The sequence below is a fragment of the Meles meles genome, chromosome 4 (assembly GCF_922984935.1).
Source record: "Meles meles chromosome 4, mMelMel3.1 paternal haplotype, whole genome shotgun sequence".
NCBI lineage: Eukaryota > Metazoa > Chordata > Mammalia > Carnivora > Mustelidae > Meles > Meles meles.
In genome coordinates this window covers 10,376,062-10,402,325 of record NC_060069.1, presented here as the reverse complement: position 1 = coordinate 10,402,325, position 26,264 = coordinate 10,376,062, and the positions used below count along the sequence as shown (strand labels likewise).

Sequence of the window (26,264 nt, the reverse complement as noted above, 5' to 3'; positions counted from 1 at the left end):
TTCAAGATACTGTTTACATAGTGTATCCTTTTACTTTTAACCAACTTGTGTCTTTGAATCTGAAGTGTATCCCTTGTACATGGGCCATAGCAATATTTTTCTAAGCTATGTCTCCTGAGGCAAGGGAAACAACAGCAAAAATTAACTGTGGGGAAGGATTACATCAAAATAAAATCATCTGCACAGCAAAGGAAACAATCAACAAAACTAAAAGACAATCTACTGAATGGGAGAAGATATTGCAAAGGACATATCTGATAAAGGGTTAGTATCCAAAATATATAAAGAACTTATACAACTCAATACCAAAAACACAAATTATCCAATGAAAAAATGGGTAGAAGACATGAATAAACATTTTACCAAAGAAGAAATACAGATGGCCAATAGACACATGAAAAGATCAACATAACTCATCATCAGGGAAATACAAATCAAAACCACTATGAGATATCTCCTCATAACTGTCAGAATACCTAAAATTAAAAACACAAGAAACAAGTGTTGGTGAAAATGTGGAGAAAAAGGAACCCTCATACACTATCAGTGGGAATACCAACTAGTGTAGCCACTGTGAAAAACAGTCTGGAGGGTCCTCAAAAATTATAAATTGGATTATTGTACCCTATGATCCAGAATTGCACTACTGGGCATTTACCCAAAGAATATGAAAACACTAATTCAAAAAGATATATACACCCCTATCCTATGTTTATTGTAGCATTATTTACAACAGCCAAAATGTAGAAGTAGCCCAAGGTCCACTGATCAATGAATGGATAAAAGATGTGGTATATATACACAATGGAATACAACTCATTTCAAAGGATGAAATCTTGCCATTTGCAACAATAGAGATGGATCTAAAGAGTACAATGCTAAGTGAAAAAAAAAAAAAAACACTCAAAGAAAGACAAATACCTTATGACATCATTCATATGTACAGTTTGTTTCCAAAGAAAAAAAGGGAACAAACCAAAAAACAGACTCTTAACTATAGAGAACTGATGATTACCAGAAGGAGGTGGGTTGGAGGGATGGGTTAAATAGGTGAAGGGGATTAAAAGTACATTTATCATGGTGAGCACTGAGTAATGTAAAGAATTACTGAATCACTGTATTGCACACCTGAAACTGAGATAATACCATATGTTAACTATACTGCAATTAAAATTTTTAAAACTGAATAAAGTGTCTCTTGTAGACAGCACGTACTCATGTTTTTTTTGATACTTTCTGCCAACTCTCTTTTGATTACATTTATATGATTATCAAAAAGGTAGGATTTATGTTTGACATTTTGCTATTTGTTTTCTCTGTCTTACACAGATTTTGTTGTTATTGTTGTTGTATTCCTCCATTACTGGCTTCTTTTGTGTTAAAATGTATTTTTTAGTATACCATTTTAATTCCTTTGTTGTTCCTTATACTACATGTTTTTGAAAGGTTTATTCCAGTGGTTTCCCTGGGAAATATATTTGATATCTAAAGATGATCAGATTAATACCAAGTTCATTAATACACAAAAACTTTGCTTCAAATTTTCTGTTCCTTCCTTTTTTTCTATTATTATTGTCACACAAATTCTAGATTTATATACTACTACATTTATATATACACGGTTTTATAATTATTTATGTGGTTATCTTTTAAATAAGATAATAGGTAAAAAGAGTTATAAAAATGATTTGTACTGTCTTTTATATTTACTTATATATTTACCTTTATCAATGTTTTTTATTTCTTCATGTGAATTCAAGTTACTGTCTTGTGTCCTTTTCTTTCAACACAAAAGATACCTTTAAGTATTTCATTTAGGGAAAATCTCCTAGCAATAAATTCTGTTTGTTTGTTTTTTAAGCTTTTATTTATTATTTGACGGAGAGAGATCACAAGTAGGCAGAGGCAGGCAGAGAGAGAGGAGGAAGCAGGCTCCCTGCTGAGCAGAGAGCCCGATGGGGGACTCGATCCCAGGACCCTGAGATCATGACCTGAGCCGAATGGAAGAGGCTTAACCCACTGAGCCATTCAGGCGCTAAATTCTCTAGTTTTTAATGACTTTGGAATGTCTTAATTTCATCTTTGTTTTTAAAGGACATGCTAGATATAGCATTATCAGTTGACAGTCTTTTTCTTTCAACACTTTGAATATGTCATCCCACTGACTTCCAGTCTACACCATTTCTGATGAAAGGCCAGCTGTTAATCTTATTGAGGATCCCTTGTATGCAGTAAGTCCCTTTTCTCTCACTGCTTTCAAGATTCTTTCAAAGGTTTGCTTATCTTGTGTCTAGTATGGCCACTCCTACTTGGAGTGCACTGAGCTGCTTAAACGTGCAGATTAATGTTTTCCAAATCTGGGGAGTTCTTAGCCACTGTTTCTTCAAATATTCTTTCTCCTCCTTTTCTCTTTCTTGCCTTCTGGGACTTCTTCTATGTGTATGTTGGCACACTTGATAGTGTTCTGCACCCCTATGAAGCTCTGTTCATTTTTCTTTATTCTTTTTTAATTTTTGTACCTTTGCTTGGATAATGTCAACTGATCTACCCTCAGCTGATTTTGTCTCTTGCCAGCTGAAATCTCTCGGCCTCTCTTGTGAATTTTTCATTTAGTTCACTTATTTCATTTTTTCAGTTATTTCATTTTCAACTCCAGAATCTCTATTGATCACTTCTATATCCTTATTGATATGTATATTTGGTGAGACATTTTCTTCACTCACTTTTAATTCTTTAGACCTGGTTTAATTCTTTGATAATATTTTTTTCACTTTTTTTTTATTTCTTTTCAGCGTAACAGTATTCATTGTTTCTGCACCACACCCAGTGCTCCATGCAATACGTGCCCTCCCTATTACCCACCACCTGCTTCCCCAACCTCCCACCTCCCACCCCTTCAAAATCCTCACGTTGTTTTTCAGAGTCAATAGTCTCTCATGGTTCATCTCCCCTTCCAATTTCCCTCAACTCCCTTCTCCTCTCCATCTCCCCATGTCCTCCATGTTCTTTGTTATGTTCCACAAATAAGTGAGACCATATGATACTTGACTCTCTCTGCTGGACTTATTTCGCTCAGCATAATCTCTTCCAGTCCCGGCCATGTTGCTACAAAAGTTGGGTATTCATCCTTTCTGATGGAGGCATAATACTCCATCGTGTATATGGACCACATCTTCCTTATCCATTAGTCCGTTAAAGGGCATCTTGGTTCTTTCCACAGTTTGGCGACCGTAGCCATTGCTGCAATAAACATTGGGGTACAGATGGCTCTTCTTTTCACTACATCTGTATTTTTGGGGTAAATACCCAGTAGTGCAATTGCAGGGTCATAGGGAAGCTCTATTTTTAATTTCTTGAGGAATCTCCACACTGTTCTCCAAAGTGGCTGTACCAACTTGCATTCCCACCAACAGTGTAAGAGGGTTCCCCTTTCTCCATATCCTCTCCAACACACGTTGTTTCCTGTCTTGCTAATTTTGGCTATTCTAACTGGTGTCAGGTGGTATCTCAATGTGGTTTTAATTTGAATCTCCCTGATGGCTAGTGATGATGAACATTTTTTCCATGTGTCTGATAGCCATTTGTATGTCTTCATTGGAGAAGTGTCTGTTCATATCTTCTGCCCATTTTTTGACATGATTATCTGTTTTGTGTGTGTTGAGTTTGAGAAGTTCTTTATAGATCCTGGATATCAACCTTCTGTCTGTAGTGTCATTTGCAAATTCTTTGATAATATTTTTAATACCTAACTTAAAGTCTTTGTCTAGTAAGTCTAATAACTGAGATTACTGAGGAATAGTTTCCACTGACTGTTTTTTTCCTGTGTATAGACCAGAGTTTCCTGCTTCTTTTCCTGACCTGCAATTTTTTGTTCAAAACTAGATATTCTAATTCATATGTCAATTTTGGAAATAATATCCCAAGGTTTTTGCTGTTTATTTAGTGACTCTTCCAGGATTAATTATCTACAGTCCATAATCTTTCTCATACACAGCCACTAAAGTCTTTGTTCAGTTAACTTAGTGGTTGGCTAATGACTAGACAGACATTTCCTTTCCTTACCTGCCTTGAAATGGTAAGTGTTCTAGCCTTTGTTGAGGTTCACTGCGTTTGTAGCACACCTTCAACAAAACAGTTTACAACTCTGCCTTATCCTTCATTTCCTCTTTGCACAGTCTCAAGGTCAGCCAGAGGCAAGAACTCGGGGTCTTTTCAGTTCTTTCTTGAGCATGCACATAACCCTATACATGCATGTGGCCTTAAAGATACCCATGAATATGTCTGAACTTTTCAAAGGCCCCTAAAGACATATCATTCCCTAGTTCTTCCTCGTAAGTTTTTTTGTTAGCCTCTTGTTAGCTACAACCAGTAATGCTGCTACACTGTTAAACAGCAAACAAGCTGCTGCAATGTTAAATAGCACTGATAATTTCAACAAATGCCCTATGGGCAGTTTTTTCTCAAAGAACAGGTTCAAATCAAATCAAATCAAGTCAGATCAAATAAAGATAGACTCTGAGAATGGAGCTTTCAGCAAACTGGCAAAAAGGTCAAATAGTGACAATTCTCTAGAAATGGGGCTTTCTAGCGTGTATGACCCCTCTAGTCACTACTAAGCTGCTGGTTTTCAGGGCTACCACAGTTGTGGGACTGTGAGTTTCAAAGTTACTGCACAGCATGATAAAAGGTTGGGGGACTATTAGTTTTCAAAGCTACCACACTGTTAGCTAAAAGGGGATAAAATTAGAGAACACATGGCTCACTGTTCTAAGTCAGCTAATTTTCTTGAATAACACTATTCAGACTAATGCGGGACTTAGTTAATTTCTAGAGTTCTGAAGAAGTTGATTTTGACAGTATCTGCTAGTGTTCTACCCTTGGCATTCCAAAAATAGAAACCCTACATGAGTTTTTTTTTTTTTTTTAAGATTTTATTTATTTATTTGACAGAGAGAGATCACAAGTAAACAGAGAGGCAGGCAGAGAGAGAGAGAGGGAAGCAGGCTCCCTGCTGAGCAGAGAGCCCGATGCGGGACTCGATCCCAGGACCCTGAGATCATGACCTGAGCCGAAGGCAGAGGCTTAACCCACTGAGCCACCCAGGCGCCCCCTACATGAGTTCTTAAACCTACTTCTCAAACCTACTTTCTCACACAATGTATCGATATATTTTATATCAAAAAAACTTATTCCCACATCAGTTTTGTATTTGCACCAGCACTTATTTAATCCAAATTTACCTCTACTGCTGAACCTCTAGTTTGTTTCTAATTTTTTTTTTTTTACTATTATAAAGGAAGCCAATCTGAACAGCCCTTAAAACTAAATCTCTGAGCTCATTCATAGTCATTTCCTTAGGATATGGACATCATAAGTGCTTGTAATATATATTATCAAAAAGCCCTCCAAGGATGATGGCTGTATCAATTGCATTCCACCAAAGGGCACTGTATTCTGAGAATGCCCAATGGCCTTATTGGGTTTTCATGCTAGTTGGCTTTCTCATTGCATTTGAGAGCCACCTCTAAGTTCCTTTCTTAAAACTCTTTCTTCCATTGCAGATGTAACTTAAATTGCTTCTTCTTTCTCCTTTCCTGACCACCACTCTTCCTATCCCCAAAATTCAACTGGCAAAGATCAAGTCCTCGGCATCCTCAGGACTTTTACAGGCCCTTAAGCTCCCTTTTCTTCAGAGTAGCCACTTCACTCAGAAACTTCAACCTCCAACACCACCAGCAATTCTAAAATATGCAACACTGTAACTTTCTTGCACACCTCTCCTAGTGTATCAAGTCTTCATCGAGATAAAACTCCACTGAGATGTTCTATCATCACATTCAAGTACCAAATTCATCAACCTCTCCTACAATTGAGAAGCTAAATGAGCCAAAAATAGGGTAACACAAGAAACACATAAAGAAAATATGATTTAGAATACTATAAAGAATCAAGTTTTTAAAAAATTTATGTAAGAGATTAGAAAAATAGCAATTTTTCACAAACTAGTCCCCAAGGGACAAATCAACAGTTTAACTCAAGAAAGTAGTAACTGGCAGGGCCAAGAGCTGGGTGGCCTAAATCATAATCATACTCCTTAAAAAGACAGGACCAGGAACTGGGTGGCCAGCCAACCCAACACATAGGGGAAAATAGTCAGAATGTACTAGCAACATTTCCTAAGAAAATACTTTTTCCTAAGAAAAAGGAGTTTTGTTGCTATTTCCTAGCCACCAGCTGTTCCCCACTTGGATCTGGCAATAATAATGGCATGCTTCTCCCCTAATCCAGTTCATGAAGGCATATGATGAGGGTAACACATTCCGTCCCCTTCCTCTCCTCCCCACTGTGGAATGAAGCACCTCTGAGCCAAGGCCTACTGCACTCCACAAACAAGACAGCAGGTGTTACAGAAAAGCAAGAGAACAGCTGTATCCAGAGGAAATCCAATCTCCTAATTATACAAACTTCCCAAAGACTACACAGTCAGCTGAATTGCCACATTTTCTGGGATTCCACTGTCTGAAATGTGACCCTTGGATACCACTCCCTAAAATACAACACTGGAATACAGAAGGCATGGCTCAGTAATAAAAATCATTTGGGAATTAACAAATGAGGCTTTTGTAAAGTTAAACAATGATTCCAAGTTTGTTTGTTTGTTTGTTTGTTTACGATTTTATTTATTTATTTGACAGAGAGAGAGAGATCACAAGTAAGCAGAGAGGTAGGCAGAGAGAAAGGGGGAAGCAGGCTCCCAGCTAAGCAGAGATCCCGATATGGGGCGCGATCCCAGGACCCTGAGATCATAACCTGAGCCAAAGGCAGAGGCTTAACCCACTGAGCCACCCAGGTACCCCCAAGTTGTTCCTTGAGAGGTTTACACATGTCAACTGAACTTCCCCTCCTAATAAAGGGACAATTAATTCAACTGATGATGATAGTAACAAAAAGCCATTTGAAAAAAAATTATCAGAAAAGTATTAGTATTTTAAATAAAGTACAAAATAGTAAAAAGTAAATAAAATAAACTTTTAAACAAAGAGTATTAGTATTTTAGACAAAATACTAAAGAAAATGCTAACAATGGTGGGGGAAAAAAATCAAAAGAATGGTTGTAGGCAGGGAGAAAGCAGAAGTTTTCTGTGAAGGGACACTAGGGGACATTCTTCTGGTGTGATGGCTACATTCTGTATCTTGAGAGTGGTGTAAATTGCCAAGTGTATGTTATTTGTTGGGACTCACAGAATGGTTCACTTAAGATCTGTGCATTTCATAGAATATGAATTTCAAGTCAAACAAAAAAAAATTATAAACACGTACTGATCTCTAGCTAATGATAAATAAGCTGAAGTGTTTAGGGGACATGTACTAATGTCTGCAACTTATTTTGAAACACATTTTAAAAAGATGAACTGGTAGGAGGATGGATAATATCATGACATGGCAAATAGAGTAAAATTACAGAAGCCATGTGGCAAGTATTTGAATGTTCGCTGTGAAACTCTTTCAACTTTACTTACCTGTTTGAAATTTCAAAGTGTTGACAAAAAATTACTAAATGGAGCCAGGATTCTGTTACTGGTTTTGATTTATGTTCTGACCAATGTAATACACCAAAAAGGAATGAACATGAAAATAATCAAGCAAAAATAGAGAGCTCTTTTAAAAAATAAACAGCACAAAACGGTATCACACTGTTAAGAGTACACTTATTTATCAAAGATATTTTGATGATTTTGTGATTAACTGTAGTTACTGAACTGATAATGAGAAAAGCACCAGAGATTATCCACATTTTTTTACACATGAAATTCAATTTTGATTTCTAGTAGCTTTTCAGACCCAGACCAAATTTAAGCACACAGAACAAATATTGATATGGTAGGACTGAGGGGAATGGGGAAATGGGGAACTGGCAGACAAATAGACCGCGTATCAAGAAGGGACATAACTATAAACATACAAATCTAAATCACACTTAACCAAAATCACATCATGCATAAAGAGTCTTAGAGATTTCAAGTCATAACCAGTCTCCGTCTTGACCATAACAGTGGGGCAATGGCATAGTAAGTGCTTTTCTCATACAGCTAGCTATTTCATCATTACTTTTCTCTTGCTCATGCTCCATTAACCCACTGAGTAAATCTTACTGGCTATACCATCAAAATATTTCCAGAATCTGATCATTTCCCACCACCTACACCTCTGCTTGAATCACTGCAACAGCCTCTAACTGCTCCGTATCCTCAATACAAGAGCCACAGTAATTCTACAAAAATTTAACTTAGATCACGTGTCTCCTCTGCTTGAAATTCTCCAAAGGCTCCCATCCGACTCAGAGTAAAAGTCAAAGTCCTTTACGATAGCCTACAAGGCCCTATGTAATCTGGTTCCTCTTACTCCTCCCTCTTGCTCACTCTGCTCCAGCCACACAGACTTTTCTGCTATTCCTCAAAACATGCCAAAACATCTTTCTACCTCAGAGCCTTTGATATCCCTCCTTTCCTGTGCCTGGAATCCTCTTTCCCAAGATATCCACATGACTTTCTCCTTCACTTGTTTCAGGTGATATCTTTTCTGTGAGGCAGTCTCTAGTCAATTCATTTAACACTCTACCTACCCCTCCTCCCACACTCTATTCCCTATCCCTTTTTCCTGCTTTATTTTTCTCCAAATTTTTTTTACCATTTAACATACTATATGTTTTATTTATTTATACTATTTATTGTTTGTCACCTCTCATAAGAAGGAAAGCTCCAAGGGGCGCCTGGGTGGCTCAGTGGGTTAAACCTCTGCCTCAGGCTAAGGTCATGATCTCAGGGTCCTGGGATCAAGCCCCACACGGGGCTCTCTGATCAGCATGGAGCTTGCTTCCCCCTTTCTCTCTGCCTGCTGCTCTGCCTACTTGTGATCTCTGTCTGTCAAATAAATAAAATCTTAAAAAAAAAAAAAAAAGGAGAAAAGCTCCACAGAAAAGGTATTTTTGTCCATGTATTACTGCTATATCCCTGGTTCCTAAAACAGCACCTGTCAGAGTGAGCACTCAATTAACATTTGTTGACTGAATGGATTCTTCTCCCAAGCATTATTACCTGGTAGTGGTGGTCTTCCCTTCCATCTTTTGACTGTTCCAGATTTTCACTGTGCCATCATTTGAACATGTTGCAAAAAGTAAATGTTCATCAGAGACTCTAATTCGATTCACAGCAGATTTGTGTTCATGAAGATGTGCAACTAGTAGGCCTTTAGGACGCCACCCTAAGGAAAAGAAAAGGAGTCGGTCTTAAACTACAATTTACAAATACAATATTCCTCTCACCTCTACCTACAGTCACGATGACCAGCATGAGAACAATCATAAGAACTAAACAAAGGGTACCACTAGCTAAACAATACAGAGTGGTCTATTAGACCATGACAGTTACCGTTATTTAGTAAGACATCCAAGACAGCAATTAAGTGCTGACCAAGGAGCCTTTAGAAAGACTGCACTTGGGGGCAGGGGGGGCATCCTCTAGGGTCTAGTGCACAATAGTCACTTACCACCTGGAAAAACCCTGACTACTTCCCAAAGACCCAGATGCACCATAATATAATGTATGACCTTAGGGTACTTATTTAAACTGAGCTTCAATTTCCTCAAATGTAAAATGAGGGAAATATTACTTAGCCCAAAGGGTGGATATGGATAAACAAGATATATAAAGTGTCTAGCATCATCTGAGGTCCACAGTAAACAACCAAATGTTGATTTCCTCTCTACCTGCAATCATTTATTGTACGGCATCAACATTTTAATTAAATAGTACTATGAATTATAGCCTCAGAATGTCCATGGAGAGGAGTCAAGATGGCGGAGAAGTAGCAGCCTGAGACTACATCAGGTAGCAGGAGATCAGCTCGATAGCTTATCTAAACATTGCAAACACCTACAAATCCAACGGGAGAGTGAAGAGAAGAAGAACAGCAACTCTAGAAACAGAAAATCAACCACTTTCTGAAAGGTAGGACTGGCGGAGAAGTGAATCTAAAACGACGGGAAGATAGACCGCGGGGGGAGGGGCCGGCTCCCGGCAAGCGGCGGAGGAACGGAGCACAAAATCAGGACTTTTAAAAGTCTGTTCCACTGAGGGACATTGCTCCAGGGGCTAAACCGGGGTGAAGCCCACGCGGGGCCAACGTGGCCCCAGGCCCGGCAGGGTCACAGAAGGATCGGGGGTGTCGGAGTGTCGGAGAGCTCGCAGGTATTAGAACAGAGAAGCCGGCTGCAGAGACAGAGCCGAGGACTGAACTCTCAGCTCGGGGTTACCTTGAACTGGCCGCGGGCTGGGTGAGCTCGGAGCGCGGCTAGAGGCTGGGGATACGGGAGTGATTGGGTGCTGTCCTCTGGGGGCGCACTGAGGAGTGGGGCCCCAGGCTCTCGGCTCCTCGGGGCCGGAGACTGGGAGGCCGCCATTTTCATTCCCATCCTCCGGAACTCTACGGAAAGCGTTCAGGGAACAGAAGCTCCCAAAAGGGAACCCGAGCCGATTACTTAGTCCGGCCGCCGGTAAGGGCGGTGCAATCCCGCCTCCGGCAAAGACACTTGAGAGTCACTACAACAGGCCCCTCCCCCAGAAGATCAACAAAATATCCAGCCAGGATGAAGTTCATCTATCAAGGAGAAAGCAGATTCAATTCCTAAGACAGCAGAGTAATTCCAGAGGAGGAGAAAGCAAAGCATGGAACTCATGGCTTTCTCCCCATGATTCTTTAGTCTTGCGGCTACTTCAATTTTTTTTTCTTTTTTCAATTATTTTTTTCTTTTTTCAATTTTTTTTCTTTTTTCTTTTTTCTTCTTCTGCTAAATTTTTTAAAACTTTTACCCTTTTTTAACGTTTTTTGACTAGTTCATCTAAATATATATATTTTTTCTTTCTTTTTTATATTTTTTTGTTTTATTTTTAAAATTTTTTTTTTCTTTTTTTTCAGAACCTGTTTTTATCCCCTTTCTCCCCCCCACAATTTGGGGTCTCTTCTGATTTGGTTACAGTGCATTTTTCCGGGGTCTTTGCCACCCTTTTAGTAGTTTATTTGCTCCTTTATATCCTCTTATCTGGACAAAATGACAAGGCGGAAAAAATCACCACAAACAAAAGAACAAGAGACAGTACCGAAGGCTAGGGACCTAATCAACACAGACATGGGTACTATGTCAGATCAAGAGTTCAGAATGACGATTCTGAACATTCTAGCCGGGCTCGAAAAAGGCATGGAAGATATTAGAGAAACCCTCTCTGGAGATATTAAAGCCCTTTCTGGAGAAATTAAAGAACTAAAATCTAACCAAGTTGAAATCAAAAAAGCTATTAATGAGGTGCAATCAAAAATGGAGGCTCTCACTGCTAGGATAAATGAGGCAGAAGAAAGAATTAGTGATATAGAAGACCAAATGACAGAGAATAAGGAAGCTGAGCAAAAGAGGGACAAACAGCTACTGGACCATGAGGGGAGAATTCGAGAGATAAGTGACACCATAAGACGAAACAACATTAGAATAATTGGGATTCCAGAAGAAGAAGAAACAGAGAGGGGAGCAGAAGGTCTATTGGAGAGAATCATTGGAGAGAATTTCCCTAATATGGCAAAGGGAACAAGCATCAAAATCCAGGAGATGCAGAGAACCCCCCTCAAAGTCAACAAGAATAGGTCCACACCCCGTCACCTAATAGTAAAATTTACAAGTCTTAGTGACAAAGAGAAAATCCTGAAAGCAGCCCAAGAAAAGAAGTCTGTAACATACAATGGTAAAAATATTAGATTGGCGGCAGACTTATCCACAGAGACCTGGCAGGCCAGAAAGAGCTGGCATGATATATTCAGAGCACTAAACGAGAAAAACATGCAGCCAAGAATACTCTATCCAGCTAGGCTATCACTGAAAATAGAAGGAGAGATCAAAAGCTTCCAGGACAAACAAAAACTGAAAGAATTTGCAAATACCAAACCAGCTCTACAGGAAATATTGAAAGGGGTCCTCTAAGCAAAGAGAGAGCCTAAAAGTAGTAGATCAGAAAGGTACAGAGACAATATACAGTAACAGTCACCTTACAGGCTAATAATGGCACTAAATTCATATCTCTCAATAGTTACCCTGAATGTTAATGGGCTAAATGCCCCAATCAAAAGACACAGGGTATCAGAATGGATAAAAAAACAAAACCCATCAGTATGTTGCCTACAAGAAACTCGTTTTAGACGCGAAGACACCTCCAGATTTAAAGTGAGGGGGTGGAAAACAATTTACCATGCTAATGGGCATCAGAAGAAAGCTGGGGTGGCAATCCTTCTATCAGATCAATTAGATTTTAAGCCAAAGACTATAATAAGAGATGAGGAAGCACACTATATCCTACTCAAAGGGTCTGTCCAACAAGAAGATCTAACAATTTTAAATATCTATGCCCCTAACGTGGGAGCAGCCAACTATATAAACCAATTAATAACAAAATTAAAGAAACACATCAATAATAATACAATAATAGTAGGGGACTTGAACACTCCCCTCACTGAAATGGACAGATCATCCAAGCAAAAGATCAACAAGGAAATAAAGGCCTTAAATGACACACTGGACCAGATGGATATCACAGATATATTCAGAACATTTCATCCCAAAGCAACAGAATACACATTCTTCTCTAGTGCACATGGAACCTTCTCCAGAATAGATCACATCCTGGTTCACAAATCAGGTCTCAACCGGTATCAAAAGATTAGGATTATTCCCTGCATATTTTCAGACCACAATGCTCTGAAGCTAGAACTCAATCACAAGAGGAAAGCTGGAAAGAACCCAAATACATGGAGACTAAACAGCATCCTTCTAAAGAATGAATGGGTTAACCAGGAAATTAAAGAAGAATTGAAAAAATTCATGGAAACAAATGATAATGAAAACACAACAGTTCAAAATCTGTGGGACATAGCAAAGGCAGTCCTGAGAGGAAAATATATAGCAGTACAAGCCTTTCTCAAGAAACAAGAAAGGTCTCAAGTACACAACCTAACCCTACGCGTAAAGGAGCTGGAGAAAGAACAAGAAAGAAACCCTAAACCCAGCAGGAGAAGAGAAATCATAAAGATCAGAGCAGAAATCAATGAAATAGAAACCAAAAAAACAATAGAAAAAAATCAATGAAACTAGGAGCTGGTTCTTTGAAAGAATCAATAAGATTGATAAACCCCTGGCCAGACTCATCAAAAAGAAAAGAGAAAGGACCCAAATCAATAAAATCATGAATGAAAGAGGAGAGATCACAACTAACACCAAAGAAATACAGACAATTATAAGAACATACTATGAGCAACTCTACGCCAACAAATTGGACAATCTGGAAGAAATGGATGCATTCCTAGAGACATATAAACTACCACAACTGAACCAGGAAGAAATAGAAAACCTGAACAGGCCCATAACCAGTAAGGAGATTGAAACAGTCATCAAAAATCTCCAAACAAACAAAAGCCCAGGGCCAGACGGCTTCCCAGGGGAATTCTACCAAACATTTAAAGAAGAACTCATTCCTATTCTCCTGAAACTGTTCCAAAAAATAGAAATGGAAGGAAAACTTCCAAACTCATTCTATGAGGCCAGCATCACCTTGATCCCAAAACCAGACAAGGATCCCACCAAAAAAGAGAACTACAGACCAATATCCTTGATGAACACAGACGCAAAAATTCTCGCCAAAATACTAGCCAATAGGATTCAACAGTACATTAAAAGGATTATTCACCACGATCAAGTGGGATTTATTCCAGGGCTGCAGGGTTGGTTCAACATCCGCAAATCAATCAATGTGATAGAACACATTAATAAAAGAAAGAACAAGAACCATATGATACTCTCAATAGATGCTGAAAAAGCATTTGACAAAGTACAGCATCCCTTCCTGATCAAAACTCTTCAAAGTGTGAGGATAGAGGGCACATACCTCAATATTATCAAAGCCATCTATGAAAAACCCACCGCAAATATCATTCTCAATGGAGAAAAACTGAAAGCTTTTCCGTTAAGGTCAGGAACACGGCAGGGATGTCCATTATCACCATTGCTATTCAACATAGTACTAGAAGTCCTAGCCTCAGCAATCAGACAACAAAAAGAAATTAAAGGCATCCAAATTGGTAAAGAAGAAGTCAAACTATCACTCTTCGCAGATGATATGATACTATATGTGGAAAACCCAAAAGACTCCACTCCAAAACTGCTAGAACTTGTCCAGGAATTCAGTAAAGTGTCAGGATATAAAATCAATGCACAGAAATCAGTTGCATTTCTGTACACCAACAACAAGACTGAAGAAAGAGAAATTAAGGAGTCAATCCCATTTACAATTGTACCCAAAACTATAAGATACCTAGGAATAAACCTAACCAAAGAGACTAAGAATCTATACACAGAAAATTATAAAGTACTCATGAAAGAAATTGAAGAAGACACAAAAAAATGGAAAAATGTTCCATGCTCCTGGATTGGAAGAATAAATATTGTGAAAATGTCTATGCTACCTAAAGCAATCTACACATTTAATGCAATCCCTATCAAAATACCATCCATTTTTTTCAAAGAAATGGAACAAATAATCCTAAAATTTATATAGAACCAGAAAAGACCTCGAATAGCCAAAGGAATATTGAAGAACAAAGCCAAAGTTGGTGGCATCACAATTCCGGACTTCAAGCTCTATTACAAAGCTGTCATCATCAAGACAGCATGGTACTGGCACAAAAACAGACACATAGATCAGTGGAACAGAATAGAGAGCCCAGAAATCGACCCTCAACTCTATGGTCAACTCATCTTCGACAAAGCAGGAAAGAATGTCCAATGGAAAAAAGACAGCCTCTTCAATAAATGGTGCTGGGAAAATTGGACAGCCACATGCAGAAAAATGAAATTGGACCACTTCCTTACACCACACACGAAAATAGACTCCAAATGGATGAAGGACCTCAATGTGAGAAAGGAATCCATCAAAATCCTTGAGGAGAATGCAGGCAGCAACCTCTTCGACCTCAGCCGTAGCAACATCTTCCTAGGAACAACGGCAAAGGCAAGGGAAGCAAGGGCAAAAATGAACTATTGGGATTTCATCAAGATCAAAAGCTTTTGCACAGCAAAGGAAACAGTTAACAAAACCAAAAGACAACTGACAGAATGGGAGAAGATATTTGCAAACGACATATCAGATAAAGGGCTAGTATCCAAAATCTATAAGGAACTTAGCAAACTCAACACCCAAAGAACAAACAATCCAATCAAGAAATGGGCAGAGGACAGGAACAGACATTTCTGCAAAGAAGACATCCAGATGGCCAACAGACACATGAAAAAGTGCTCCACGTCACTCGGCATCAGGGAAATACAAATCAAAACTACAATGAGATATCACCTCACACCAGTCAGAATGGCTAAAATTAACAAGTCAGGAAATGACAGATGCTGGCGAGGATGCGGAGAAAGGGGAACCCTCCTCCACTGTTGGTGGGAATGCAAGCTGGTGCAACCACTCTGGAAAACAGCATGGAGGTTCCTCCAAATGTTGAAAATAGAACTACCCTATGACCCAGCAATTGCACTACTGGGTATTTACCCTAAAGATACAAACATAGTGATCCGAAGGGGCACGTGTACCCGAATTTTTATAGCAGCAATGTCTACAATAGCCAGACTATGGAAAGAACCTAGATGTCCATCAACAGATGAATGGATAAAGAAGATGTGGTATAGGGGCGCCTGGGTGGCTCAGTGGATTAAGCCACTGCCTTCGGCTCAGGTCATGATCTCAGGGTTCTGGGATCGAGTCCCGCATCGGGCTCTCTGCTCTGCAGGGAGCCTGCTTCCTCCTCTCTCTCTGCCTGCCTCTCTGCCTACTTGTGATCTCTCTCTCTGTCAAATAAATAAATAAAATCTTAAAAAAAAAAAAAAGAAGATGTGGTATATATACACAATGGAATACTATGCAGCCATCAAAAGAAATGAAATCTTGCCATTTGCGACGACGTGGATGGAACTAGAGCGTATCATGCTTAGTGAAATAAGTCAATCGGAGAAAGACAACTATCATATGATCTCCCTGATATGAGGACGTGGAGAAGCAACATGGGGGGGTAGGGGGATAGGAGAAGAATAAATGAAACAAGATGGGATTGGGAGGGAGACAAACCATAAATGACTCTTAATCTCACAAAACAAACTGGGGGTTCCTGGGGGGAGGTGGGATTGGGAGAGGGGGAGCGGGCTATGGACATTGGGGAGGGGAGGCGAACCATAAGAGACTATGGACTCTGAAAAACAACCTGAGGGTTTTGAAGGGTCAGGGGTGGGAGGTTGGGGCAACCTGAGGGTTTTGAAGGGTCAGGGGTAGGAGGTTGGGGGAACAGGTGGTGGGTAATGGGGAGGGCACGTTTTGCATGGAGCACTGGGTGTTTTGCAAAAAGAATGAATACTGTTACGCTGAAAAAATAAATAAAATGGGGAAAAAAAATTAAAAAAAAGAATGTCCATGGATTTTCTAGTACTTTCTTTATGACATCTATACACTTGTCTTATGCATATTCTTTTGTGTATGATTTCCTTTAATAAATTATAGATTTGCTAAAGCTGGAGACCATGTCTTATCCGTTCTGAATCATTCACAGCACCTAGCACAGGTCCTTGCACATAACTATCCTCAATCCTTGATGAGTCAACTTTTATGTTAAGTGAAACATTTCATATTTAATATTAAATCAATTTTAAAATAAAACAAAACAGAAAGCCATGCTAAAGATGGTCCTATATTAGCATTTAGCAGGGTGTCTAATTAAGTGGTAACAATGCCATTTTAGGATAAAACTATTTCTTTTTATCAGAAAACAAAAATGAAACTAAGACTACTGCCAAACCTGGTAAACTCTAAACTAAAAAAATGTTTCCCCTTGGATCTCTAGCTCACATGTGTGGGAAGAAAAGGTGAATGTGATTTTTAAGGAGGATACGCTAGATTTGAAGGTGATCAAAAACACTTTGCCGTGAAGTCTAGATAATCCATCAGGCTAGACTGAACATTTCCCTCTAGAGAAAATCAATTTCACACAATCATTCAAGTGTGGAAAGAAAAAAAATCAAACATTCAACAGTCATTGCACATTTCTTGAACCTCAAAACTTGATACCTTTTTTGTGATTACTGAATAAAAAGTACAGTTCCACTTAAATATAAAATGCTACTTATAAAGACAGATTCTATTCCAGGAAATTATTTGACCTGAGATGCCACTTACCACTTAATAATACTTTTTAAATCTTTAAATCATTTGCCTTCACCAACTTTTTCCCCTGGAGCACACAATGGAAGCACATAGGAATTCATGGGATTTTAAATCTTTACACATAAGCACACTATGCATTGCTTCTCAGAGTTTTCAAGTTAAATTTTTATTATTACAATCTATATACAGAAACTCATTAAAAATGTTTTTTAAATCTGCATATCTAATATCAAAAACTAACTCCACCACATTTACACTGGGCAAGTCTGTTAACATAGCTGAGCCACATTTTCATCTGAAATAGCTCTAAGTTTCTTTTAAATCTTCTCAAAATACAGCAATCTTTCCACAAAATGTTAATGCTGTTAATCACTGAGTAGTGGAATTATAGACGATGATTTTTTTCTTTTTAAAAAGTACCCATTACTGGGGTGCTTGGGTGGTTCAGTTAGTTAAGTGTCTGCCTTTGGCTCAGGTCATGAGGCCAGGGTCCTGAGATCAAGTCCTGCTTGGTTTCTCTCCCTCTGTCCTTCTCCCTGCTCATTCTCTCTCTCAAATAAAGAAATAAAATCTTTAAAAAATAAAAAATAAGTAAATAAATAAAAGTACCCATGACTTTACAAATGCTTTACCTTTTTTTAAAGAAAATAAATAGATGTTAAACCCTTCTAATTAAAAGCTGAAGCTTACTCCAAGAAGACTGACATTCTATGAAAAAGTGGCATGATATAAGCAGGCAGGTAAAACGTAGCACTATAAATGGAGAAAATGGACCACAGACAGACTGAAACACTAAGTAGCCTAAACAAGACACTACAAGTTGCCCGTACAGCCAAGATGATCCGAACTCCACAAATAATGACTTAAAATTTCTCACTTAATGCTTCTTCCTCTGGGCTTCCAAGTGACAGTTTTGTTCTTACTTCTTTAATTAACCTGCATTAGATGGTAGGCTTTGTCACCCCCACTAGAATACAACTACCTAGTAGTGGCACTTTTACCAGGTGGTGGTGGTTTACTCTCCCATTCGGCATTTTCCATCATCTGCTTAGCTATCCTCTCAGCGTTACACTGCTCCCGCTTCTGCTGGATGAGCTGCTGAAGTTCTGTTTTACAAGTTGTGATCCGAATCTGGTAGGTAGATGGTAAAATTGTACTACTTAAAACCTGTATTGTTGGTTTTCTATTTTGGACATTTGTCACTTCTGGAAGCTGCAAAACAGAATTACGTCATAAGAATATGATACATAAATAAGAATTTATGTCATAAGCAAAGTATACTAGATGATAAAACTGTACCAATATTCTTTCTCTCTATTCATTACATCTGCTTTTTTCCTTATTAATGTACCAATTTTTAAATCCACCTATAATATTTTTTCAGTGAAAAATCTAAAAATTAACTACAAATATTACAGTTCCAAACCTCTACATTACTAAGAAAAACAAAACAACAACCAAAAAAACCTATCATTACAGCAATAACATTAAACAAAAATCCTCATTAATTTAAATGAAAAGAAATAGAATTTTATGAGTTGGTTCAGTTAATATTTTCATTTAAACTATGATTGGCTTAGGGAAGAGTCACCTTCAATTGCAAATTTATTTCAGATATATAAAATCATCATAACATTTCTCACACATGGGAAAGTAGGGACTTCCAGGAGTATTTTTGCTATTTTACGGGTATGTTATATTAGAGGAAGAATAAAAACAGATTTAAAAGGTTCACTGCAAGTTAATAATTATAATCACATTTGATAAAGATGTCTTTGACCCATAATTTTAGATCAATTTATTGGTGAGTACTCTAACACAAGATCTTTTTTGATACGTTCAATAATTAGAGACTTCCCCTTGGCTATAAAATTAAAGATAAACCTGTTTTTAGAAAGAAACATGTCCTTAACTATAAAGAACAAACTGAGGGTTGCTGGAAGGGAGGTGGACAGGGGATAGGCTAAATGGGTAATAGGCATTAAGAAGGATACTTGTTTTGAGCACTACGTGTTACATATACAAGTGATGAATCACTAAATTCTAGTCCTGAAACCAATATTACACTATATGTTAACTAAGGAGAATTTAAATAAAAATTTGAAGAAGAAAAAATAATGAAACATACCCTCCCTAAAGGACAACTCACCATACTGATTTTTCCAATATAGTACACAGCCTTTAAACAACCAAAACAGTCAGAATGGGGTTGAAAAACAAAAGGAGGATTACTGCCTAGGTGGCTAGGTGGCAGTACCTGTGGAGAAGTTGACAAAGGGACACAAATGCCGGCAGAAGACTCAGAACGAGGTGGTTTCCCAGTCTGAATCACCTCCTGGTCAGTCCCTTTAGGTAGAGCCTGTGGGATGTTTGGTGGTTCCAGTGACCCAAACATGCTTTTCCATTCTTCATTTACATTTGAGTCTTGTTTTACATGTTTTCTAGCTACAAAAACAGATTCAGAACAGTCAATCTAAAGGAAACTTCTGAAATCAATATGTGCTTTTATTTATTTTTTTTTTTTGGTGGGGGAGAGACTTGACATGCTATCTGTTCTTTCTGATCTCTGATTTATTTATATTTACACATCAACTCATTAACTCTCACTTTATCTCTGGGATAAATGGAACAGATGCACTTTCAATAGCATTAATAATTAGACCTAATTTCTTCCTAGTTTTGCAAGGCTAGCTCAATTTCAAATAACCACTTTATCTCAAGAACCAACAATGAAAGCAACTTTTTCAAATGTCATTGACTACACTGCTAAATATGACCTATTTCTAGTATTACTTAGGATACAAACAAACCAAATACAAAAATCAATTGTTACACACTTACCTCCTGAGTATAAAGAGAAACCTTTTTTAAAAAATCTTTCTCCAATTACAAAAAGTACATCAAATAACACAAAGTTCTAGCATTACCAAAATATAACGTGATTGCCCCCATAACTTTGTAAACCTCACAGGCTACATAGTTTAATGATACACCATATCATTTTGCAAATATTAAATAGTACAAACATAAAGTGTTTCACAACCTGTTTTTCTCTTAACTAAATACACTAATTGTTTATTTAACTATCCCCCTATTAATGGATACTTCAATTATTTCTTTTTTTTTAAACTGAGACATTCTTATACATATTTCTTCACATGCTTATCAGTATTTCCTGGAAGAAATTTCCAGAATTGAAAATGGCGACTCAAAGAGTAACGACATTGCTTTCTAAAAAGAGTATGTTCAATTTATAATCTATCAACAGTGTATGACAATGCCTATTCCCTATCCCCTTACTAACAATAGGTATCATTCAGTCTTCGCTGATCACATGGCAGAAAATGGCATCTCATTGTTCTGCATTTATTTATTTTCTCAAACATGCATTTCTATTCTTCTATCAATTTTAAGTTCAAATCCTTCAATATTTTTCTTTTGGGGTGCTTGTGTTTTTCTGATAATCTGTATCAGTGTTTTAATTATTATCAATGTAAACCACAGGTAATTAAGTTCCAAATAATTTTACCCCAAGTTTGGCAGTTAGAGGTTTATTTTAAATATAACTCAGCTGTCCTTAAAATCTGATACTATTTTTAAAAGCATATACCTGGAAGTAACTACATCTCAGAAAGGGTTAAAGGAAGAACACACAAGATCTTAAAAACCTTATATAGTCAATGTCTATTAACATTCTTGTCACAATAGCTGACAGTTCTAAATCCTGAAACTTCAAACAATTAAGTCTTCTCTTACATCTACTCTTTTGTATTTCATTCTTAATAACAAGATTGTTCTTTTCAATTCACTGGGCATTACCTACTAAAACAAACTAGATAACTATTTCATTTTAACAGAGACTATTGACCTTGGCTTGGTGTTTAAAGGATTAAAAAATAGGAATTCATCATCAATATACATCTCCATAAAGGCAACATGATTTCATTATAAGAGCAGAGCTTTGGAGTCAAGCTTTGGTTTGAATCCTGATCTGACACAGAGAGCCATGACTTTGACAGGCTATATAACTTTTTTTTTCTTTTAATTTGATTTATTTGTCAGAGAGAACACAAGCAGGGGGAGCAGCAGGCAGAGCAGGAAGAGGGAGAAGCAGGCTCCCCACTGAACAGGGAGCCTGATGTGGAACTCGATCCCAGGACCCTGGGATCATGACCCAAGCCAAAGGCAGACACTTAACCAACTGAGCCACCCAGGCGTCCCTATATAACTTTTTCTTTCTTTCTTTTTTTTTTTTTTTTTTAAAGATTTTACTTACTTATTTGACAGACAGAGATCACAAGATCTGCAGAGAGGCAGACACAGAAAGGAGGAAGCAGGCTCCCTGCTGAGCAGAGAACCCGATGTGGGGCTCGATCCCAGGAACCTGCGATCATGACCCAAGCTAAAGGCAAAGGCTTTAACCTACTGAGCCCCCCAGGCACCCCCTATATAACTTTCTAACTGTTAATTCAGTTCTCCACTTTTCCTCCCCACCAATTTTCCTGCTACATAATAGAATCACCCACAGTACTTTGACGTTCTATATTTGGAAAATATGATTTTTCGTTTTACTACTAATTAGCTATAGCTAACCTTATTAAGTAAATAATAAGCTTAAAACATACTAACCTCGCTTATCATCAGGTTCCTGTTTGGTTTTAACAAGATCAACTTGTCTCCCAGTTATGCCTAATGCTGCTAAGTCAATGACACCTTTCTGACTACTATCATGGAGATGGCTCTGGTCTACTATATTGGCCTTTGCTTTGTTAGATTTCATCATGAAGTCTTTCAGTGCCAAGAGTTTGTCTTCCTCTTCCTCTGTCATTCCCTAAAACCAAAAAAACATATGTTCTAGGTTATTTTCAAAAGCAATAACAGGCATTGGAATGCCTACCAACTGAATGTCAAACCACTACTGTAAAATTTTAAGAATTAGAATGCTAAAATAAAGCAAACAAAAAGGCAAGAGAAAAAGAAAGTACCAATACTGAACATCTCACTATTCTGATCTCCCAGAACACCCTGTATTGTGGCATTTTCTATTTTGGTTTTTTTTTTTTTTTTTAAGATTTTATTTATTTATTTGTCAGAGAGTGAGCACGCACAAGCAAGCAGGGTGGCAGGCAGAGGCAGAGAGAGAAGCAGACTCCCTGCTGAGCAAGGAGCACCATGCGGGACTTGACCCCAGGATCCTAGGATCATGACCTGAGCCAAAGGCAGTGGCTTAACCCACTGAACCACTCAGGCTTCCCGCATTTTCTATTTTGTATCACGATTTGTACCTTAACTTTCTTTCTAAATGGAAGATTCAGTATAATTCATCTTTGAAATCTCCAAAGAAATTAATACAGTGCCTGCTATTTTATCTTTAGTATATAACTGTGAATAGCATTTACTATCTAAACAAAAATTCTGGAAATACAATATTAAGTAAAAGAAAGCATACCTATTTCAACCTTGCTCTTAGATGTACTGAGAATATTAAATGAGACACTGTTTGTGAAAGGACTCTATGATACATAAAACATTCTACACACTTCAGAAGTTGATATATGCAGACTAAACAGCAAATGCAAGCAATACACCATAGGATAACAGTATAATTAAAGTTAGACTGCCGAAGTACAGTGAAATTCTATTACTTACTATACGTGTAAACTTGGGCAAATTACCCAATTTCCCTAAACCTCTACTGATTTATCTAGAAAATAAGGACAATTATTAGCATCCATCTTATAAGGCTATTTTGAAATTATTTTTTTTTTTATCTATTTTGAAATTTCAGTAAGTTAATCTACCTAAGACACTTAAGAATACTTGAAGCTGGGCGCCTGGATGGCTCAGTGGGTTAAAGCCTCTGTCTTCGGCCCAGGTCATGATCCCAGGGTCTTGGGATAGAGCCCTGTGTTGGGCTCTCTGCTCAACGGGGAGCCTGCTTCCTCCTCTCTCTCTCTCTGCCTGCCTCTCTGCCTACTTGTGATCTCTGTCAAATAAATAAACAAAATCTTAAAAAAAAAAAAAAGAATACTTGAAACTGACAGCCAATAAATACTAAATAATTAATTTAAATAATTCAATGTGAAACAAATATTCTGGTAAATGGAACAGTTCTGCAATTTTTTCTTAATTTTCAAACCATCCACAGAATCCTCTAGAATGATTTTACTATGCCAATGGAAAAAAAATTAATAAAATAGCAATTCCCAAGGCCTTAGTCCAGATCCTATTGGAGTTTAAAATAATATTCACAACCCACAGTCACAACAGGACACAAACTCTAGAAAGTCAGAAAGCTAAGAAACTATAAAATAAAATTCTACTAAATACAATAATCATAGAGAGATCCTTGACTGAATTTTTTCCAATACTGGCCTGAAATTCTTCATTTATTTTTACTTTTCCTCCTAAAATTTGCCTAATGTAGACAATTTTACAGCTGTAGCAACAGTTCTATTCTTTTTGTTAGACAACATTTTAGTTCATAAAAGAGAGGTCTCCATTTTAGTCCACATAAGGGGTCACCATAAGAACCATAAAAAGGACTGAAGCATTAATATATGCCATAACATGGAGCAACTTTGAAAATATTTTGCTAAGTGAAAGAAACCAGACACAAAAATGCCACATACTGTACAGTTCCATTTATTGGAAAGATCCAAAATAGGCAAATTCCTAGAAACAGAAAGTAGATTTAGTGGTTGCCAGCAGCTGGAGGAAGAAGTAAATGGGGAATAATTGCTAATGGATATGGGGTTTCTTTCCAAGATGATGAAAATGTGAATTATTTTGTATGTGTATTATCTCAATAAAAAACATTAGAAGTGCACCATGGAGGAAAAAGCTTCTTTTTAACAATAATACAATCATATTAGAGTTTCCAGACTCCCATAAGACACACACCTAAATCAGAAATTGCAAACTGACATTACTAGGAGCAATCATCCTTAAACAGGAAGCATTCAGGTGAACTGTTAAGAATTAGGAGTAATTTCAAGACAAGATTATAAGTTAGGATTTTTTTTCTCTAGTATTTGGTATATATACCTAAAGGACATTACAAGAAAGGAAAACTGAAGAACAAATCATTTACGAACCTAAATGCAAAAATACAGTATCAGCAAAAAAAATTCAGACTACAGAAAAATTTCATAGAATATTTACATTACTTATATGTTTAAAGTATTTTTATAAGAAGTCTATTTAACACATTAAAAATAGAAAACTGGAAGAGACCAACTACTAGAAATAAAATTGAATCAGTAAGCAAAACACTCACAACAAACAAAAATCTAGGACCAGATGGCTTCACAAGTGAATTCTACCAAACATTTAAAGAACAGTTAATACCTATTCTTCTCAAACTATTCCAAAAAAATAGAAGAGAAAGGAAAACTTCCAAATTCATTCTATGGGGATGATACAAAACCAGACAAAGATACCACAAAAAAAGAGAGCTAAAAACCAAAATTTCTGATCAACATATATAAAAACCCTCAATAAAATATTAGCAAACTGAATTCAACAATACGTTTTAAAATTATTCACCATGATCATGTGAGATTTATTCAGAGGATGCAATGATGGTTCAATATTCAATGTAATACATTAAATCAATGTAATACATTAAATGATCATCTTAATAGATATAGAAAAAGCATTTGATAAAATACAACATCCATTCATGATAAAAACTATCAACAAAATGTTTTAGCAGGAATATTACCTCAACATAATAAAGGCCTTATATGAAAAAACCCACAGCTAACATCACATTCAATAGTGAAAAACTGAGAGCTTTTCCGCTAACATCAGGTACAAGATAAGGATGTCCACTCACACAACTTTTTATTCAACATAGTAACGGATGTCTGAGCTACAGCAATTGGACATGAAAAAGAAATAAAAGGCATCTGAATTGGTAAGGAATAAGGAAACTGTCACAATTTGTAGATAACATGATACTATACAGAGAAAGCCCTAAAGAATCCACCAAAAGATTATCAGCACTGATAAATGAGCTAGGTAAGTTGCAGGATATAAAATTAATACACAGAAATCTGTTGCATTTCTATACACTAATAACAAAGCAGCAGAAAAAGAAATTAAGAAAGTAAGTCCATTTGAAATTGGACAAAAAGGAACAAAATGTGTAGGTATAAATTTAACCAAGGAGGTGAATAACTCCTGAAAACTATACAACAAGACAACACAAATGGGAAGATCTTCTATGCTCATGAATTGGAAAAGTTAATATTGTTAAAATGTCCATACTACTAAAAGCAATCTACAGCAATCTGTATTCAATGCAATCTTTATCACAAAACATTTTTCACATAACTAGTAAATAATATTAAAATTTGTAGAGAATCATAAAAGACCTCAAAGAGCCAAAGCAGTCTTGAGAAAGAAGAACAAAGCTGCAAGTAACACAATCCCAGAATTTAAGATATAATACAAAGCTGCAGTAATCAAAACAGTATGATACTGCCACAAAAACACACACATAGATCAATGAAACAAAATACAGAACCCAGAAATAAACCCATACTCATATGGTCAATTAATCTATGACAAAGAGGCAAGAATATACAATGGAAAAAGATAGTCTCTTCAATAAATGGTTCTGGGAAAACTGGACAACTAAATGCACAACAATAAACCAGACCACTTCCCTACGCCATACACAAAAATAAACTTAAAATAAATTAAAGATCTAATTGTGAGACCTGGAACAATAAACCTCTTAGAAAACATAGGCAATAATTTCTTCGACATGGACAACAGAAACATTTTCCCAGAAATGTCTCTCAAGAAAGGGAAACAAAAGCAAATATAAACTACTGGGACTACACCAACATAAAAAAGGTTTTGCACAGCAAAGGAAACATCAACAAAACCATCAATAAAACAAAAAGACAATCTAATGAATAGGAGAAAATATTTTCAAATGATATATCCAAT

General features: G+C 37.1%; 1 protein-coding gene across 2 annotated transcripts in view; it reads right to left on the bottom strand.

Annotated features, from left to right (window-relative positions):
- PIK3R4 (phosphoinositide-3-kinase regulatory subunit 4) overlaps positions 1–26,264 on the bottom strand; it is an 88,838-nt gene that overhangs the window by 16,102 nt on the left and 46,472 nt on the right. For both annotated transcript variants that reach the window (XM_046003334.1, XM_046003335.1), the window contains exons 10-13: positions 21,930–22,131; positions 19,558–19,745; positions 18,302–18,512; positions 9,096–9,261 (exon numbers count right to left, since the gene is read on the bottom strand). In XM_046003334.1, the coding sequence (XP_045859290.1) occupies positions 9,096–9,261; positions 18,302–18,512; positions 19,558–19,745; positions 21,930–22,131 (767 nt within the window). The remainder of the gene's footprint in view (positions 1–9,095; positions 9,262–18,301; positions 18,513–19,557; positions 19,746–21,929; positions 22,132–26,264) is intronic.